General features: G+C 37.2%; 1 protein-coding gene across 2 annotated transcripts in view; it reads left to right on the forward strand.

Moving 5' to 3' along the window:
- The window catches only part of CDH13 (cadherin 13), a 389,565-nt gene that overhangs the window by 136,743 nt on the left and 232,145 nt on the right, over positions 1–20,677 (forward strand). For both annotated transcript variants that reach the window (XM_015874147.3, XM_015874146.3), the window contains exon 3: positions 6,918–7,126. In XM_015874147.3, coding sequence (XP_015729633.1) covers positions 6,918–7,126 — 209 coding nt within the window. The remainder of the gene's footprint in view (positions 1–6,917; positions 7,127–20,677) is intronic.

Here is a 20,677-nt window from a genome sequence, read left to right on the forward strand (position 1 = left end):
GCTGCAGTGCATACAGTTGAAAGGATGTTCTCTGAAGGGCAGATAGGTACATCCTAGTGCCCTCTAGATGAACTGTTGGCCTAATTTGCAGATTTTAACAGGAATATGTTCAGATCTCATTTTCATAAAGAAATTGCATGTAGATGTTTGTCAGTTTAGGTAATTTGTATTTATAGACATTATAAATGTGTGCAAAGATCAAGTCTGTTGTTTAGTTCTTGTTCTTCCAAAGAAGCTGAATATAGATGTGCATTTGTGTGTTCAGCAATCCTTAAAATATTCTGATGAATGTTGTACTGTTGTTTGTATCTCCACAGTTTTTGACTATCTATATGCTAAATAAGTCATCGTTATAATTTATTCCAAAGGGTACATAAAGATACATAGAACAGAATCATAAGCATGCAATAGAAGATAATAGCCCACCACTGTTTGATGGATTTTTGAGATCGTTCTGTAACAATTCTGTTACATAACCAGAATTTAACATTGAATCATTAGAAAACAGCAAAAAGAATTTTCATAAAACTCAGTAAGATTTTGGTGTGTGTATGTGAAGAAATCTTTTAGTCTTGCTTGCAGCTTTTCTAAGGCACAATTTTATTATTTCTGGAACAATTTTAGTTACGAAATATCTAAATTCACATTAGAAAACTGAGGCTTTTCTCTTTCAAAATGTTGAGCTTTGCTCAGTTCTTTGTTTCTTTTTTCTTTCCTTCTTTACTTTCCAATTAAAAATCAGTATCATTGTGGTGGGAAGGCAGTGCTAAACGTGCCAGAGATAAGAAAGTAGAGATAAGGGCTGACACCAAAAACTGATATGCTCTGCTTTCCAGTGTAAGATTGAATTGGTCACCCAATTTGTTCCTCGGGTCAGGACACAATTTCTTCTGTCTTTTACTTTTTAGCTTAGAATTCAGTTCAGAGAAACTGCCTTCGTAGAACATAAATCTGTGGAGGAATTTTCTGAAGCAAACTTGCAGCTTCTCCATGGTGGGTTTTTGTAGCTTGGAAGGAAACTGTACTGTTGCTTGCTCCCAAAGCCTGGTTGTGGAGAGAAAGCAGTCACTTCCTAGCAGTATTTCAGCACAATTTTTTCCATCTCTCTGCATGTGTTCTAATTGCCTTACACTCTAAGAAGTTATTTTCCTTCAAAAGGTTGGAATTGACCGTATCGTTTCTGGGATTTACTTTGTTCCCCAAAGTGTTGTGGGACTGACTTTTTCTCTTCGTGTTCTTTTTTTTTCTTCTCCTATTCAGATATTCTTGAAGAAAAACAGCATAAATAAACAGGCTGTGGGCTCCCTAAAAGAGCTTGTGTTCCAGAGGTTATTTTGAAGGCATCTCAGAGGAAGGGAAAAAAGCCATTTCTCCTAATTGGCAGTAGCATTGGTGGCTTGAAAAACAAGGTTTATTTTGTTTCTCAGCTGTTGTAAGCCATTGTAACAGTTTCCTCTTCTATTCTTAGATGAATTTAGGTTGTCCAGATGTTTTGATTTAAGGCATATTTCATCCTATCCACACTGACGTGCTAACTGATCTCTTGAAGGCTTATAACACTTCTCATTTTGTTACTTGGTGCTGGGCTGCTGCTGCTGCCTCATGGTGACCAGTTTCCAACCCCCTTGTGCTTGCCTGCTGCGTTCTGTCACTGCCATTGTTTATTGTCAGTAAGAGCCTTGGTCATGGCAGTCTGTGAGTTTCTATATACTCCAGCACTCAGAAGCATTTCTATTTCCTTTAACCATCACTTTTCTCTTTGTAGCTAATGAAGATCAACTGTCTGTTTAATAGTTTCTGTCTAACTTTTGTATTTTGCTAATATCTTTGAACACAAGATTTTTCAGCACAGATGAGGGTTCCCCGCTGGGCTGGAAAGTTAACTTGCCTTTGTGCAGCTGTAACATACTTTTCTCACCTCTCCAGACCTCTCTCATGTACAGCTTTCTGTAGTACAAAACGACTCATCATTTCAATTTGATCTGAAGTTATGTCTTAAAATAGATTAAAAAACCTGATGTAGGATAAAATAATGTTGATACTACAACTCCCGCTGATTAGAACAAGGCTAGACTGTATTTACAAAAAGGATCCTAGCATTCATTGATATAGTAATAAAGAATCTGTGTTTGGTATGTATTTTCAGTGTGAAATTTCCTTACTTAAAGAGCTGTTTTGTTATTAGCGATCATTAGCTAACATAAAAATTTGTGTGCATATATAGAGAGACATACAGAGTAAGTTCTGTGTGTTTATAGATAAATGTGTGTATTTAATTATTCAAAGTATCTCAGTAGAGATTTTGTCAGCAAGAAAATTATGGATTTTGTATTTCTGTTGAAAACAAATTAAACTTCTGAGAATTAAATTAAACTTCTGAAAAAAAAAAAAAGAAAAAAAAATAAATAAGACTTTGAAAGAGAAATATATCAGCTTAATGTGCATTTGGATATAAGAAATCTATTTTGGCGTCTTTTCTTCATACATAGTTTACTAGAGAGGTCCAGCTGTTAATCTTCCAGTGTTTTCAAATGGTGCTCTTCAAAACCTTTGCAGTTGTACAGAAACCTCATGTCTGTGGCACATCATGACAACAGTGTGGCATGTACTGAAAGATGAACATTGGGAACTTGAAATTTCTAGCTGAGATCTTTTAAAGGTAGCATTTCAAATCACAGCATTGGTTTCTCACCATTACAATCTGGACTTGTGGTCTTCCAGAAGAATACTTTTTGTAGTTGCCTTGATTCTGATAAACTCAAAGTCAGCGACCACAGCGGACAAACATACTCTGAACATCTCATGCACTTTCTTACTGGAAGCAGTAGAAGTCTGGTACAGGAGGCTGAGAAATGAACAGAGAGAGATGAGTGACATGAATGTTGTTTTTCATTGGGAAACGCTTGGCAGTATTTTCAGTTTGCTTGTATGGAGTTTTGGAGCCTGTCTCTTACCATATGGCATATTAAGCACAATAAAGATGTTCATTTGGCAGCTGGAGCATGACTAGCAACATCAGAAGAGTCATATATGCATCAATAAATTAAGAATTCTGCCTTCATGTAAATAAACATTAGATCATTTCTTTTAATTGCCTATTGAGTTCTTGACAATGAGACGCAGTCACTTTGTAGTCGTCTGCTACAGCATTTCCGAAGTTCTAGTTTATGACTATAGCTGAACAGCTCCTATTATTAATTTTTTTGCCCTTTTGCAGCACCTGGAGCACCAGCCATAAATAATTCTTTTTCAAGTGTTCTACAGATGCAGAGAAAGAAAGTGGTTTTTGCTCTGGAGAGCCTATGGTCTAGCTAAACTTCTTAAGCTCTAACACCAAGTGAGTGTGTAAGAGGATGTGGGAAGATTTAGTGCATGTGGATGCTCAACAGGTTACTGTTCATCCAACCCGTTTTACTGCAGCTGGGTAGTGTGAATAATGTCAGTCATCTGTCCCGTGGCTTTCCTCGTACCTAATCTCTGTGAGAAGTACATGAACATCATGAACATAATACATCATAAATATATGTCATCATGGTTGTCAGGCTGCAAAATGTTATAGACTGGGAGACAACATTTTCATGTTAGACTGCCGGATGGTTTGGTCTCCACTCTCCCCTTAGCAGAATCCTTAGAGCAAAAACTGACATAGACTTTGGTAACTATTTTTATGTTTTGTTATTTGGGCACTGTTTAAGTACTAATATGAAAAGTTCTTATTAGGATATCTGTTTGTAATGGCATGTTTTATTTCTGAAAAGAGAAATACAATAGTAACTTAGATCACACTTTGTCTCAGCGGAACTCTCTGAGATGTTTCCTTTCTTCTTCCATGTGCTCGTTCATGTTGGTTTCAGAATATCTCAGTCCCATGCCCAGTTTTCCATCAGTCCTAGGAGAGATTCCAGGTTCTTTCCAGCATCAAAGCTCACCTAGCGGGAACAGCTGTATAGTAGGATACACTGATTATTTCACTGCGTTTTTCTTGCTGGATCTTGGTGGGCATAAGTACTTCACTATCACTCTTCATAGCTTTTACACTGTACACAGGCTTTGTGTGTAAAGCAAGTTTTCTTCACCGCAGAATATGAACTGAAAGTCCCATTTACCTTCTATTTAATAGGCTTTGCTCTTTAAGAGTATAAAAAATCTGTAGGAATTTAAGATAGGTGTAGCACCCCAGGAAAGGAATCTGAGCAAGCTACTGAAGCTGAAGGTCCACAGGTCCCACCTGGGTGTCTGGCAGGGCAGGGAGGTGTGTTTGGTGTCAGGACTAGCTCAATAGGCCACATAGCTGGTACTGGTACAATTTTGGGTAACCTCATTGGCTTTTTCCCAGAAGCCACATGAGTTCAAGGAAGCAGATGTTCCTGGTAAGTGGCACAGTGAGAATTATATGGAATTCAATATGATCTCCTGTGATGTTTCCTGGTAATCCCAATCCGGAAGGCATCACCACTCTCATAAAGTTCACATTTCCCTCTCACTTCAGAATAGAGATTTTATCTAAGGCTACATTTCTTTTCAACTCATAATAATTTAACAGTTTGCTTCAACTTCATCTCTGTTGGCCCCTGGTCCACATAATCTTTAGTGTTCTCTATCCTTATGATTGCTTCATCTCCTTCCATCCACTTCTAATTTCTCTCCTACATGTCACTATTTCTTATAACCCTTTCATTTTCTTTCCTTCTCCTCGCTACTAACCTTGTCAGATACCTTTGTTTCTGTGGTAGACTTGGGAATTGAAAGCATCAGTGCTTTTGGATGAGATATGGTAAGAAAAGTTTCTCACTTTAAAGCAACTTCACTTCTGCTCTTTGTTGGAAAAAGTGCAGTTTCATAAAGCAGGACCAATATAAAATATAAAAGGTCTGAAAGTTCCAAATTCATAACTCCAAGTGAATATAAAATATACATTCTACTGCCTCTAACAATTGTGTAGGTCAGCTCTGCATGTGGCCTTTGTATATATGCAGATGGCAGCAATGCAAGTGCCTCAAGGTGATACTGAGCAGCAAGGTGGGTGAGGTGCACCCCCAGCAGCCTCACCCCACCTGTAGGAAAGCAACAGAGTGACTGCTTTCTGAATGTGTCTTGTGCTGTTTGGCTTCACTATCACTCCGAACTCTGACATTTGTTTTTAAATGGTTACTCTGTCATAGTTGTTAGGCTTTCTTTTATTTTATTTAAGCTTTGCTGAGAGACATCTTATTCTTGAAGTGATGAATTTGTCAAATTGAGATGCCAAATCTTCCAGTTGAGTGCTATAAATAGACCACTGGGTCACCGGCAGCTTTGGATTGTGAGAAGTACAGGCTGATTCAGTAGAACAAGTTACCTGCCAAAGGCACTGTGCCATTGTTTTTTAAGGGGCGGAAAAGAATAAGTTAAATGAGAATCCACTCATAATTCATCAAGACTGTAATCTATACAGTGATTAGCATAGAGAATTTCAATTTCCCACATTTGTGGTGACAGGGAAATTTTGTCTTTTAGTGGGCTGATAGCTTTAGGAGATTACAGAGAATCTGTTAAATGCCTGTCATATCATCGACATCAGCTGCAAGGGGCGGTTTAACACTGGGGAGGCCTTGCCAACAAAGAACCTTCCATCAAAATCCTTCTGGTTTCTTATTTTATTTATAATCTCTCTTGCTTTCAGCAAAATTCAATGAAGTGGCAAATGTGTGGCTATGCACTATGAGAATGTCTGTGTTTTACATCCAGGGTTTGGCCAAGCTGTGAAAGAATCTAGGATTTACTTTTTATTTCCTTTAAAAATACCGATCAGACAGAACAAGATAATCCGTACAGTGAACTTAAAAAATTATTAGAAGTGCTTTGTTTTCAGTAAAACTGTTGTTTCTGATCATCTGTAGTCTGTCTCCCTGTCTGTAAGGCAGCTTTTAAAGGCACAGTGGAATAGAAAAGTAAAACCAAAATAGCAGGAGCATACAGATAAGCAAAGTTCTACAGCACAGTAACTTGAGGAACAGGTATGAAATATAGAACAGATTGTCTAGGTGGAAAAAAAAAACAGCACACAAGTAAATATGTCATTCAGATGTCAAAACAGGAAAAGTTTGCTTAGGAATTAAGTTTGTGATGAAGACCTCTTAATCATATGGCAGTAATTACAACAGTAATGTTTATTGCAGAGTTTTGAGCAAAGTGATTCTACTGGGCTCAGAGAAGGAACATGAGGCAAAGTGTCACATCTTTGTTTTAAGGACTTTTTCTTTCTCTGTTGGCTTTCATAAATATTTTACTTACTTCATGGAAAGTGAAACAGGGTTTTTGAAAGCTGTTTTTTAAATAAGAGTTCTTCTTGGGTATATTGGTAGTGCAGCTCATGAATCACTCTACAGGTGCTTAATAAGAATAATAAGAAATACTATATATATATTTTAATTATGTAACACTTTTGCAGTAGAATGTGAAATTGAATATTTTGCAAACAGCCAACAGCAAAACTAAAGAAAAATATGTTGGATACCTGAAGCCACTTGGGCAGCAGAAGAGCCTTTATATCTCACCAGTTACAGTGAATGAGGAGAACAGCAAGGCCTCTATTGCTGTTGTCCAGTTTGTAGAATTAGGTGTGTGTTTTGTGCTTTCGGTTTGAGTGATCAGAAAATATTCATGTCTGAAATGTGTAGTTTATCTCCTCCCTCTCCAGGTTAGAATGGCTAAAATCTTTTCATCCTTCTGAAACTGCATGTTCATAAGACTGTCTATGAAATATTATAGCCATGCAAATGTAATGTTTGAAAGTATTCCTTTAAATTGGAGCCATTACTCCATGACATCTGTACATAAGCCAATAACATAAAAACCTTTGAAGTCTGTGTTCCAAAGTGGATACTTAAAGTTATGTTTTCTCATCTTTCTTTTTATTTCTTTCCTTTTTTCCTCAGTGGTGTTTGATGACTGCAAGGGGAATAACAGATTGAACTTCGAAGTTTCTAACCCAGACTTTAAGGTGGAACACGACGGGTCTTTAGTTGCACTGAAGAATGTATCAGAAGCTGGCAGAGCTTTGTTTGTCCACGCACGATCTGAGCATGCTGAGGATATGGCAGAAATTTTGATTGTTGGAGCTAATGAGAAGCACGGTGCATTAAAGGTAAGATAAATACAAAATACTAGAGGGAAGAAGATATTGCTAGGTATTTACATGTACCATCTAGGACTACAGGCAGTTTGAATCTGTTAGCAGAGAGATCAAAATTCCATCCACATCTTGCTGTAACAATTTAGCACTTAGTTTAACATAATAGAGAACAATTTTATCAGATTTTGAAAGATACATTACAACTTGAGGTGTAAATACTAAATGAGAGAGCCTAAGTATCAAAATTGGCACGTTCTTCTGATGTACTTAGGTCAGATAACCAGTTTGGCAATAACTGCAAATGGAAAAGTCATACTAAAAATATTTAATTTAGAATTTACTACTTCATATTTGTTGTAAGTCTTAAGGATGTGGAAATTAATTCTATGCTGTGGAAGTTAAATTTTCATATAGGTCTGCTTATCTAATGCCATTACATGTTATACTACATCAACTTCTGCATGCAAATTCCAGTCCATATTTTCTCTCTGTCAGTATGTCTATCTGCACTGTTGAGTTTGTTCTACTGTAGCAGAAATGCTAAGTTGCAGCTTGAAGCGGTGATTGAGTACCTGGTAGGAAGGCAGGGCCAATCCAGGAGAGCTCAGATGTATGCAATGCCCCTGAGTGACTGGAATGGGTGGAGCCAGGATCTATCCCTTTCCATATTTCATTTAAAAGCTGGCAGTGAAAGCAAGCATTTCATAAAGAAGCCATGATTAGAATCACTTGTCTGTTGTTTTATTTTGGTATTTGGACTTATAGCTGTCAAAGTTTTCATTGTGGTTCTAACAATAGCTTCGTCTAAGTTCTTCATTAAAAAGACTTTAAGGGAAAGGTTGAACAAACTTCTGGAAGTCTGTGTCTGAGGGAAGGTTTTGATCTGCACTTTAAGCAGCACGAGATGTGAATGTATATTGCCAGCAGGGGAAAAGTATCAGAATGTGTAACTGTGCAGAGAGCTGATCAGAACACTTAAAGGGAATTTAATTTTATTTAAATATGCTGTATCTTCAGAAAGTTCAATTTTAACAAAGTCATACTTGAGAGACTCTTATGTGTCAGAGCTGTGGATTTAGGACCATGCACCATCAAACTCAGAGTATAAAATGTACACTCAGATGACCTGGACACTTAGCTGTACTTGGTCTCAAACTAGCAAGACATGTTCCTTTTGGTGCATTCACAAGAATGTGATAATAGTTTTCATTTAGCTCTGGGTTTTGAAAGCTTTACTAGTGGTCTTTACTCTTTATATTCTATTCAGGTTCTGGACAGTCTTTTCTCAAAATGTTCAATGAATATTAATATCTAGTGTTGAAATTTATCATCAGACTATCTGCATTCAGAAGCCAAACCTAACTTGGCCCCACTCCTAGGTTTTGTTACAACCACCCTGTGTTGCTTTAGAGAGAAGACCAGTCTGGACCTGACATATTCTGCTCTTTGCCAGTAGCAACGCAGAGCAACCTCATAACATCTCTACCTGTATTTATCAGTTTCAGTGATTTTGAAATTCAGCTCATAACTAAAACATTGTTCTTTTGGTATGTTGTGTGTGCAGCACCTTTGGGATTTAGATGATGAATTTCTGTGAACCAGGGAATCTGTGTAATGAGGATCAACCCTTCTTCAAGACTAAATAAATGTCTTGAGGCTGGCTGTCCTACTTGACCTCAGCTTGTATTCTGTAGTTCTTCACAGTTGTAATGGTTGCTAAAAATATTTACTTGCCTATTTTAAACAGAACAGACAGCCTTGTCTTTGGTCATACGTCAGAAGGATATAAAGATTACAGCATCCTATCTGATGTGATTTTTCTGATAAGTTTGAACTGAATCCTCCTCTACTTTTACGGGATGAATTTGTAAGCATGGATACAGCAAAACAGCTCCATCTGTTAAGGCAAGGAGCCTTGGCTAAGAAGTGCTCAGATAGAGCCCTAATATTTCAGCATGATTTTGTAGGGTTAATATGGTCACACGCTAGAGCATTGCTCAGCATTCAGTACTTAAAGAACCCTGTTTCATTAAGGGATAATCATAGAATCATAGAATGGCTTGTGTTGGAAGGATCCTCAAGGGTCATCAAACTCCAACCCCCCTGCCACATGCTAGGCCACCAGCCTACATATGTAATGCTAGACCAGGCTGCCCAGAGCCCCTCCAATATGGCCTTGAACACCTCCAGAGAAGGGGCATCCACAACCTCTCTGGGCAAGTTATTAAGAAGTTAGTATATATTTCTCCATTGCCAGCAACTATTAGTTCTTTACTTGAAAGCACGCGACCTACATCTGTGAAATTCCACTATTAATTTTTCTGATAGTAGATTCCCAACGTGTTTGTAAATGACTGGCAAAAATGATCTCCAATGTGCTGACAGGCAGACTGAGCCTGAGGATGATTACTACCAAATGTACTTGAGATGAATATTGGAATTATTTAAAACTTAAAATGAGCAGAAAGCTTTCAGTATTCGATTGGTTGAGGTATATGATTATTTCCTGCTAAAGATGTGGGAAGATGGCCTCACTGATCAGTCATAAGTGATTAAGTACCTCCAAGGCCCTAATAGAGTCAGCGGCTGTTAGAGTACCACTTGCGGTATAATTCTGCTTTTTGAGTCTAAAGGTCATATTTCCTTACTCTTCTGCCAGAGACATATGAGCTCTGCAGAGCCTGCAGCTTTCCACTGTAGGATGGCCATGGCTGCAATATGAGGAGATGGATGCTCCCTCAGCATCATCAGCCAATTTGGCTGTTTCTCTCTGTTCACAGAATGTACAATTAGTGACAGAAAAGCCAGAGGTCTCTACATTAGATTTCTGTCAGATGTGGGATATAAGTGCGCAGAAGAGTTGCAATGGGCACATGGAGGTTGTAGCATTATAGGGTGGTTTTGTCTTTGTAGTTAAGTGCGTGTACATACTTGTACCCTTGGGTAGTCAGAGTGCTGTGTGACAGTGGAAGGGATAAAGTCCACTTTCAGCTTAGGGCAGCGCTGATGAGTCCTATGTCTGTGCTTATGCTCTACTTTGCTTCATGTTTGCTTAATTATCTTTCACATGGTCAGGACTTGACTGCTTGAGATATTAAATATATGTGGAAATGTTTTGATTCACCCAGGAGTCCCAAAAACGAACTTTAGGCTCATTGTGAATAATTCATAGAACTTCTAGGGATCTCTAATGGAATAATAAATCACTCATGGAAACCTAGTAGGGAACAAACTGAAGAACTGATGAGTGGCAATAATTCAAAATTATGCCTCATCAAGTACCTGCTTTGTTTGAAAGGACTGGTAGAGGGAAATTTCATCACAACTGCACATTTGACCAGACATTAGTGAAAGCATTTATTTGTTTACTTTGAAAGTCTGCTTTTGTGAAGGACAGGAAGTATAGCCAAACTGTTTTTAGAGGCCCATTAAAAAATGGTGTGTTGAAGAATGCATCTAGCAGGGAATTGAATTGTGTCCTCCAAAGTTAAATAAAATGGGTATTTCTTAGTCCTGCTCCTGCTTTATAATCTAATGTTGGTTTTAATAACTAAACTCCTAGTAGACTTTTTGCTAAAAGAAATCCTTAGGAAACATTTTTTCACTACAGATAGGCTTTATGTGTGTGTGTGTGGTGGCAAATGCAACCTTTAATTTTCCACAGCAAAGAGAATTATTTGGAACTTTTATTTGTTACAGCATCACAGACACTGTGTGAGGGGAGTTAGATATCAAGAGTCTGGTACCAAAGCAGATAAGAGGACAGGCAGGTATTCAGAAATTCCAGGCTGGTAGTAACTTCACTGTATGGTGCTCAGCAGTCTTCCATACAGAAGGATGAAATGATTAAATTAGAAACCGTCAAACCCTTAGGACACTTTTCAGGCACTAGATGGAAAAGGAAAAGAAGAGATAAGAGGGAGGAGTGCTCCCTGAGACAGCGTGTTGTAGATGAAGAAAGTTTAAAATTGTCTCCAGCAGTAGCTCACATCGAAGGAAATGAGGTTGCTGGAGTCCTGCTACTCTGTCCAGTCCACTTTGTAACAGCAAGGGGCTGGTTGGATAGACTGCTTGTGCATTTCCTTCTCTCAAAGTATTGTTTTCCCAACATCATTTCTTCAGTTTATTATAGAGAGGCTGGGAAATGCAGCCTGGTGTGGAGCTTGCCCTGCTGCTTTGCAGGCCTGAATTCCTTTTTCTCCTAAGTCACTGCTTCAATGCCTGTGCCTCTATTTCCTAAAGTATCAAACAGGTATAATGAAACTAAACTCCTTGGATTTAAATGTTAGTGTTTCTTATTTATGCCTTACTTCTCTGGTTTATCCTTGAAGTACAGAGATTGCAAATTTTATTGATATGAGATAAAAAGCGCCCAGAGCCTTAAATCCTACATGCATAGCTTTCTGCCTTGGAACAGATGAGAAAGGATCAATAATCTTATTATGATTCTCTTGCAGAAAAAATACATGCACGAGGAAGTGAGTGGTTGAGTTTTGTAATCTGGCAGTTCAATAATTCATTTGGAAAGTAAGATCAAGAATCAACCTCTCTGATATAGCAAGCAATTGTTCCAATTAATGTATGCTAACATTTTTCCAGTTTAGAATAGAGTTCCAAATAGGCTGAAAATGACTGTGCAAAAGCATGAAGATGGAATCGCAGATGAGATATTGACAAAAAGTCTAGAAGAGTTTTGTGTTATTAGATTTGCATATAGCAGTTGCTACAAAAAGTAATGTATTGCATAAATAAAATACTGTGTTCTGCTTTTCATTTTAAGGCACAAAATAAAGTAAGTCACAGAGGTATATCAGTGTATGACATACCTATGAATTATTACGCTGATCAAAACAGCATGTAGAATGGAATTACTTCCAGAGAATCTGTGGAGATGCTTCCCCTTTGGACATGTTGGTTTCCCTTAGGCTGATAAACATGAGTTTTCTTAAAGAGCAAACAAAGAAAAACATGTTTAAATGTCTCTTTTTGCTTTTATGCTCACTTGCCCAAAAACTTAGAAATCTTGCCCTATTTGTTGTGAAATGAACAACTCTCTGTTACTTCTGCTCTTTATAACACTGCAAACACCTATTGACTTGGACTTTGTGCATTAAAATCTGAGCTGAAATTGACTTTAGTGTATAACACCCGTGGATTGATGAAATTTTGGTAAATGACTCTTCCCCACTTTAATCATCATTGCAAGGATGCAGTGCTACAGTGCAGGTTTCACAGAATACATCTTAATTAATGTCAATGAAAGCAAGATCTTGTTCTCATCAATGGGTCATTCTGTAGTATCACTTAGCTGTCTTTTTGCTGTATTTTTACTAAAAGCCTCCACTTGATGTTTGGAAACTACAGAACTCCTTTATTATAGTAAATCTCCTCAGCCACTGAAATAAACTATTTTCTGTAAAAATTCCAGTCACTTAATTTCACTTTTTATCCTTCACTCTGATCAGGAAACCCTTGAAGTAATCAGATTCCAGCAGGCTTTAGGTCAAACCCACAAAGCAGGATTTCTGCCTGGCGGTGCTATACAGATGTGATTCCTGTACCTCTTCCCTGGAGTACAGCAGACTGACCCTCCAAATGCTATGCTGTAGTACACAGGGTTATGGTTTTTCACATGCAGCCACGCTCCCCCTTTGCTCAGCTCTACAGCAGAGCCTTGTTTCTATTGCTCGGCTGGTGCCTTCCCTCAGGCCTGCACTGAATTTATCCTTCCAACTTAACTCTGCAAATTCCCACCACCAAAGAAATGCAGTTTTCATATATGCTGGCTTTGGAGTTCACTCTGACAAAGATCCATTTGTCTGAGAATTATCTTGGTGCCAAGAGTTGTGGCAGTTGCTATAGCAACAGTTACATATTGTGTTGAATACCAGAGTAAAAACTGTAAGGACCACGAGCCACTGGTGGTTTTCATTAATGTTACATTCCCTATTTGGCTAAATTGTGTCTTGTAAGTTTATTCATCATGTGCATAAATGCTTGGATCAAATGTGTAGGCTAGCTTTCCTTCCCTTTCCCTCAGCGCACAGCTTCAGCATGTAAATGAGATGTACTTGGTTATTTAAGGAGAGAAAAATGGACTTATAGACTGGAACCATGAATAATTGACTGTGAAACAAGAAGGTGTTCGCTTCTGTGAGTGTTCAGTGCTTTCCTCTTTGAGTAATCTACATTCAGATTCTACACAAACTCGGGAAGTATTTATCCTGGAAAAAGAACTTTGTGCTTTCCAGAAATAAACACAGCTAAGACAAGTATGGAATAGGTCTAATAGGGAATCCAAGGTGAAATGAGATGGCGTTTTGAACCAACTGCAATCTTTGTGAATGAGTCCAAATTACTTGTGAAAAATATCAAGCAAAAAATATTCTAAATGAGCATTTTTCAATTAAAAAATTCACCACTTAAGATGATTAGTCACGTCAGCACTGAATTGCATTTAGGCTTTCTGTTCTCTCTGCAGTAACAGGTACCATCCACAGGTTTGTTTTACTGTTGCTTACTGTGCATCTGGCGTAAATATAAGGCTTTTGTGGAAGCTCGGGACCAAATGCAGCTCTGGAAAGCAACCAATTATTATTCTATTTTCTTTTAAAACACACTTGGGTCTTATCCTTCATCTGTAAGACTTAATGGCTAAACACCCATAAATCTCACAGTGAGATTGTTTGAAAGTTACTTAAGTCTTCTAGGTGAATTAAAATTCACCCCAGCACTGAATACCAAGAGGAACCTCTCTACTTCTTACCACTAAAACATTTTTCTGAAAGCTTGAATGGTAGATGAGTTGTGTGAAGACCTTTTGAATTGAATTATCAGTTCTTTATGATCCAGGATGCTAACTGTCCTTTATCCATTAAAAAAATATAATCCACTAAATTTTGTGGAAGGGTGATAAATCACCATGCACTCACATTGGGTTGTTTTTTTTTCCATGCTTGACTCAGAACTGTAGCTTGAAAGTATTCTGATGATGTGAAGAAACTGCACTTATACTGCGTGTTAATCTCTCAAAATTATTAATGAAATAGTGGGAGTATTGTACTATAGATGCAGGAACATTTAAAGGAAGCATTTAGAAAAGGTTTAAATTTAAAATTCATTGTAGTAAATGAGCATATAGGAGGGAAGGCAACAGGCTAAACATGATTTAGTAAAACATTAAGCAAGATCATAAAGGATAAGTAAATGTCTCATAGGATACGTAATATTTTGCATTCATAAAATGGCTTTCTTTTTGTAGGATCCTTAAAGTGTAACCACTGAGTACACAGAGAAAGAATGTGAGAATACACACATCAGGAAAAAAGCAAATAATAATGAGTTATTTGTTTACATGTGCAGAGATACTTGTGTCGACAGTTGTACTGTTCACATCAGGATAGGAACAGAGCCAGTTTTTAAAATAAGTTTCTGAAAATGGTGATTTCCATGTCATACTGAAATGGACATTACCCCTAATGTCTTCAAATCCATAAGGAATAAAAGTGTTACAGAAGCCAGAAGAACCTGTGAGACTTCTGGTACGCAAGAGAACATCTCCATTTCTACCATGTTCTTTTGTTCATCACACAGGAATTAAGTCAGTGTTTGACAGCTATCCTGGTTTTGCCAATGGTACCTCAGATTTATTAAGGAATGGAGGCAATTGAGTGAAAATCAAACAAAGCTGTGTTCAAATCTAAATTCAAGGTTCATTTATGTGTCAGAGATGAAAAACATAGGTGATGTTCTCCCACTATAATCCTTTCTTGAAGCTTGCAGAAATGGTGGATTTGAAAGCGAGCTGTAATAGGAGAAATTATTCACATATGAAGATGATCTTAGGAATTTCTCTCCATTGTAGACATCCATAATCATCCCAAATGACTGCTCCAACAGTTCCATGCTGATTTTCACAAACGTGAAGGAACATTTATTACGTTTATTATAGTTACACCTATCTCTGCACACATCTTAAGCAATTAATGGGATAAAATCATTAATGGGATAAAATCATGGGATAAAACTTTACACTTGTCTTCCCCCCATTAATTTATTCTGCCACTGCAAGGACAGATGTCTCCTTTTGGACCTGAAATTCCTTATTTGTTGATCCTTCTAATTCTGTTGGTTTGAAGAATAATCCTTTGTATCTTATTTTATGGTTTATTTTCTCAGATCCCTAAAATAATTTGGCAGGTTAAAGAATTCAGTATAAGAATGACAGAGTTAATGCTTAATGCAATGTGTTATCCCTATATAATAAACATCTCTGTTAATGTGTGGAGTCATCTTGGAGTTATTCATCATCAGCTCCTCACTTATTTCACCACCAAATCAAGCTGAATAACGTTTGCATTAAGCAGTCAATCTGTCTTAGAAAAAAAAAGTTTTCTATGTTACATGTGTATCTCCTCCTCTTACTGAGGGAGTGTATACAAAGAATAATGAAAGAAGACAGTGGAAGTACCATTTCCCCAGAGAAGCTGATGATGCCCATCCCTTGAGGCATTCAAGGCCAGGCTGGTGAGCATCCTGATCTACTGGGTGACATGCAGCACATTGCAGGTGGGTTTGAGCTGGTTGATCTTCAAGGTCCCTTCCAACCTAAGCCAGTCTGTGATTCTGTGAAGTGGCCGACTGTCCTGCTACAACCAAGAGATGGCTTGCTGCAAATACTTCTGGTGCTGCTGAAGTTGCTCTGAGTACTTTATTGCTAAGGAAAAGGAAGGTTTTTTTGAACATAACTGATATACAACCATGCTGGTTGGAAAGGATAGATAGCATTTTACCTTCAGCTTCCTAGCAGGACCTGACTATAAATGTTTGCTGCATAACAGTAAGCAAGAAATTTGATGGGGAGTGATGAGAATAAATTTATTAAAATATTTCTAGTAACTGTTCTGATAAAAAAAGGTTTGATCAAAGTTTTAGCTATGAAAGATCATTTAGACAGCAGCTGTTCAATCTACTACCAGGAACAGATATGCTTTAGTGTATCTGCAAGTCAGCAAACACCCTTGTGGTTGATGGTGCTCAATATTTACTGAATCACTTGGCATATGTTTGAACTGAAGAGAAATTATCTTGAAATCCTTTTGTCTTTTGTTTCTTTTCTATCTTTAGAATTAGAGTGTGGATTTGGGAAAAATGAATCATGGCTGTAGAATATGCAGCTTCTTAAGATAAGATACTGTAAATCTTTTAAAAGGAGAGATGGATCTAGCTCTGAGTACTAGCTTTATAGTTGTATAAATATGCATCTTTTAATCACCCAGAAGAAAGATGACTGAATACATTTTTTTGATCTCTGAATGAATGTATGAAATTTCCATTCCCAAATGTTGGCATATTGTTATTTGGTATGAAGATCTAAAGGATGTGATCCTGCATGGTACTAGGCTATCCTAGGAGATACCCAAAACTTCCTCTGTGCATTGACTGTAGGGTACATTAGTACCATCTTGACATAGTCTTGACCTTCCTGAGAAAGAAATGTAACTTGCTCATTTCATCTGCAGGCAAAGGAGTTTTCTCTCTGCCACTGTACTGTGATATCTTTGAGTGGATTGCTCTATTTCCCCCATTCCCAACATTCTTCCCTCTAGAACTGACAGAATCCTTGAAATCAAACTTGTTTGACATGCTTCATTCTGACCCCCAGATGAGGAATTAAGGTGACGGTAAGAAAAGAGGATGTTAAAGCTTCAAAAACTGAATGTCAGAGTTGAGGCAGATTTGATTCTGTGGTTTTGGCTCATGTGACTCATTGCTGACCAAGTTATGTGTGTATATATATGTGTGTGAGGTGTGGATTGAAGCTTTATGTTGATTTTAGGCATGACTATTCACATAACCATGTAATTAATCAGGAAAGCGTGGAAAGCGGTACACTAAATGCAAACTCCATTAAGTCAATGGGAGTCATTCCACCGACTTTAATGAGCTTTGAATTTACTCATAAATCTGCCATGAGAAGTGTCCAAATCAAAATTTATTTGAGGGTGACCTTGATGTTAATTGTTAATGCTTCCACGTTCAGTTGCCAGGAAAACTGCTTGTGATAGTGGGATGGTCATTTGCTGTATGGTCCTCTCTATAGGATGCTATTAGCATAATGTTGATATATACTATAAAATATTAATTGTGCTCATGGTTATTGGGCAGTCACGCTATGCCAATCATCCTGCATATCTATAAAACAGAAAAAATAATTTATTCTGCCATTATAAGTGATATTCATGCCTTCATCTGAATCTTTGCAAAATTAATGCTTTTTTGATCAAGCAGTTCTTTAAAGGATCTCAGAAGTTTCAAACATCTTGGTGGTTTTAACCACAGACTTTATATATTGGCTGTAATTTCTAACGGCTTTTATCTGAAACCTGTAAATACTATAAGGCAGGTTCTTATCTATCCTATGATGTTTAATAAATTTAACACCTGTTCAATCATCTGTATTCCAAATGGCAATTCTTCTTTCTTTAACATGTGATCAATTCTCATATTATAGGAAAAATAATAGAAAATACAAATATTATGAAAGTGAAATAATTGCTCTAATATTTTTCTGCTAAACAGAAAAGTAACTTGAAGGATATATTTACTGGATTTCATAGTGTCACACAATTATGGGGTAGTTAAGGATTTTGTGTGGATTTTGATAGCATGGATATTTTGTTTGTTTGTTTTTTCTTGAATTTAGCATCTTTCTTGATTCCTTGTCACTGCTGTTAATTATTGTGTCTTTTCCTTAATTAGCGCTTAATGCATTTTGCTGTGTTTATGATCATTTTATTAATTGAAAGCGTGTTTCAGAACAATTGTGAATTAGATAAGTGACATGATTAAGCCTCAGTCTTTAAAACTATAAAATGAAAAAAAAAAAAAAAAAGGTGAAGGAAATTAATCTTGGCTCTACACAATGGAAAGACTTTGGATTCCAGTGTAAACATGCATGTTTAGGGGGTCAAAGGAGAGAGTAAAAACATTTTGTATTTGTGTTATATATCCTTGGCTTTACTACAGCAATATTGAAATACCATCAAAAACTGTGGCTTATAAGATCTTGTTTATACATGCAGTAAAAACTTGTGCACAAAGACCTCCCAAGCAAATTACAGGTTGGACAAGGGGAAAAATTGTTACATAATTGACAATTTCCCCTTTAAACCTTTCTGCCTCTGATTTCTGTGTCCAAAATGGAGATGCACTTTAATGGATTTAGTAGTAAGATGTTCAGAGGAATAAAATAATGGGAGTAATTTGCAGGCAGAGACCTCACAATTTTGAAATAAAGGTCATCTTATCTGGTTATTGATTTAAGTCCATTCTAAACCACGTTCTTGCTGGGTTTCATGAGCTCATTTTCAGGGCAGACAGGAATCTTGGAGATCTTGTTGCGGCCTGCAGTCTGCTCTGTAGTACTCACTGACTTTAAACTATTTACCACAGATAAATCATAGAATCATTTGGGTTAGAAGGGACCTTTGAAGGTCATCTAGTCCAACACTCCTGCAATGAACAGGGACACCTACAGCTAGATCAGGCTGCTCAGAGTGGATATTCAATCAAATCTTTACCTGCCTTGACCTTATGCTCATCTCCAACAAATTCTCTTTGCCTTATATTTTAATATGGAACAATTAACTTATGTAATTCATTGTAGAAATTCTTGTATTATAAGTTAAGATTTATTTTTTTTTCCTACAAGAAAGTTGTTTCTTAGTTCTCTTTATTTCTTATCTGACATTGTGCTAAAGAACACAACAGTTGATATTGATTTGCACACTGCTTTTTTTGTCTTGCTTTCCTATTCAAAATGAATCAGTACTGACAAGTTAATGAATTCCAGCTACAAATACATAGATAAGACAAGGAATAGGTTTACTACCTGTTTTGTTCTAATTATGAACAGTTTAACTAATGGAATGTCTCGTGTTCACTACAGAGAAATTGGAGCAATCTGTTCTTATAGCAACCATCAACAAAGCAGTGAATATCTGGGGGAATGACAGATATCTGTTTATAGAAACTTTTAAACAAGCGTAGATTCATTTATCCCAGTGTATTTGTCTTCAGTACTTCCATGTGGAATACGAAGTGCACAGCCCAATGGCTCTCCATTTATTGGGCATTCATAAGACTATGCTGAATTATATATTTTTAATTTATTTACTATGTAAATGAATGACTTTGAACTGCAGAAAAGAAACTTGGGACTGTAAAACTGCTTCTCAGTAGAAATTTTTCTACATGTGCTTCCCAGACTGGAAGAACTATAAAATGGAGTAAAAGTAAGTTCTACAGAACCACTGCTAATCTATAGTGTGTGCAAACCTGTTGTACTTGTGGACATAGAGGATGAAGACACTGTGATACTCTGAGGTATGGATTTACTGGAAGGTGATCCACTCCTGGCTGGGAATTTACTTGTAGGCACTTTCTGCATGATCAGTAGTGGTTCAAAGTGTATTTCATCCTATCAGGAAATTCAGCCACCTAAGTCACTAGCGGACTTTTGGAATTGAAGATTTGTTTTCTAAACATTTGCATGAGTTATAAGACTAAAGGAATGAAGAGATGGAGGGTGTTTGACAGAGAAGCTAGATGTACTAGCAATCTTGTGAAATATATTTCTGTGGTGACCTTAAAAGGCAGGGAACATTGTGTTTCATGCTTTCCATCGTAATTTCTCTTTTCGTAAGAACAGGGTGGGGATGGTCGTGGCACAATGCCCTGAATTTCAGATGCATGCTTTGCCAGGTGTTGCTCTGGCAATAGAAATAAACTGTTGTCTCTGAGGAATACATTAATAATAGTTGGCCAACCAGACAAGTGGCACAAGCAGAAGTTTAAAACTGTATTTTCCAAGTTATGTCTGCACTGTATTAGAAGCCTGTTCTGCTCCCCGGTTGTGCTGATGATCCTGACAGGCAAAGTCAAGGTGCAGTGACTTCTTGACTTTAGAGGGAGCTATTATGTTTCAGGAGGATAGAGCTGGACAAGGAGCAGAAGAAAATACCCTTTTCTTCCTTCTTCTCCAAACCAAACAGAACATAAAGTTCATGACTAAAGCAGCATCAGCAACAATATTGTTATTATTTGAGTATGTAAACGTGAGAGGCTTTTAAAAGGTATTTGTAAAATTTGAATTCCAAATTGTTATCCTATTTGAGCAGATGGAATGAATAAGTCTGCAAAATTCAGTTCCTTGTCTTTTTAGTACTGTTTGTATCTTCCTAACACGAGAAAAGAGGAAATAACAAAAAGATTCATTCAAGATTAAAGTTTCAAAAGCTAAAGACTTGAACTTTACTCAAAACTTCTGATGAGGTTTGAAAAGCTATAGTTGTAAACAATACTACCAGCATACCACCAAAGTACTGTTTTTATCATGATTCTGTTTGTACTGTATGAGTAAATGTCTCTCAGGAGTTCCAAACTAAACTTTCAGACTCAGGAAGTTTGTGATTATTCAAGCTAAGCTTCGGACAAGCCTATAAAAATTGCAAGTGTTTTGTGCAAATATTGACTTGAGTTATTGAACTGTAGTCATACCCA

This window comes from Coturnix japonica, chromosome 6 (genome assembly GCF_054131305.1).
Source record: "Coturnix japonica strain WE chromosome 6, WE-NBRP24, whole genome shotgun sequence".
Classification (NCBI taxonomy): domain Eukaryota; kingdom Metazoa; phylum Chordata; class Aves; order Galliformes; family Phasianidae; genus Coturnix; species Coturnix japonica.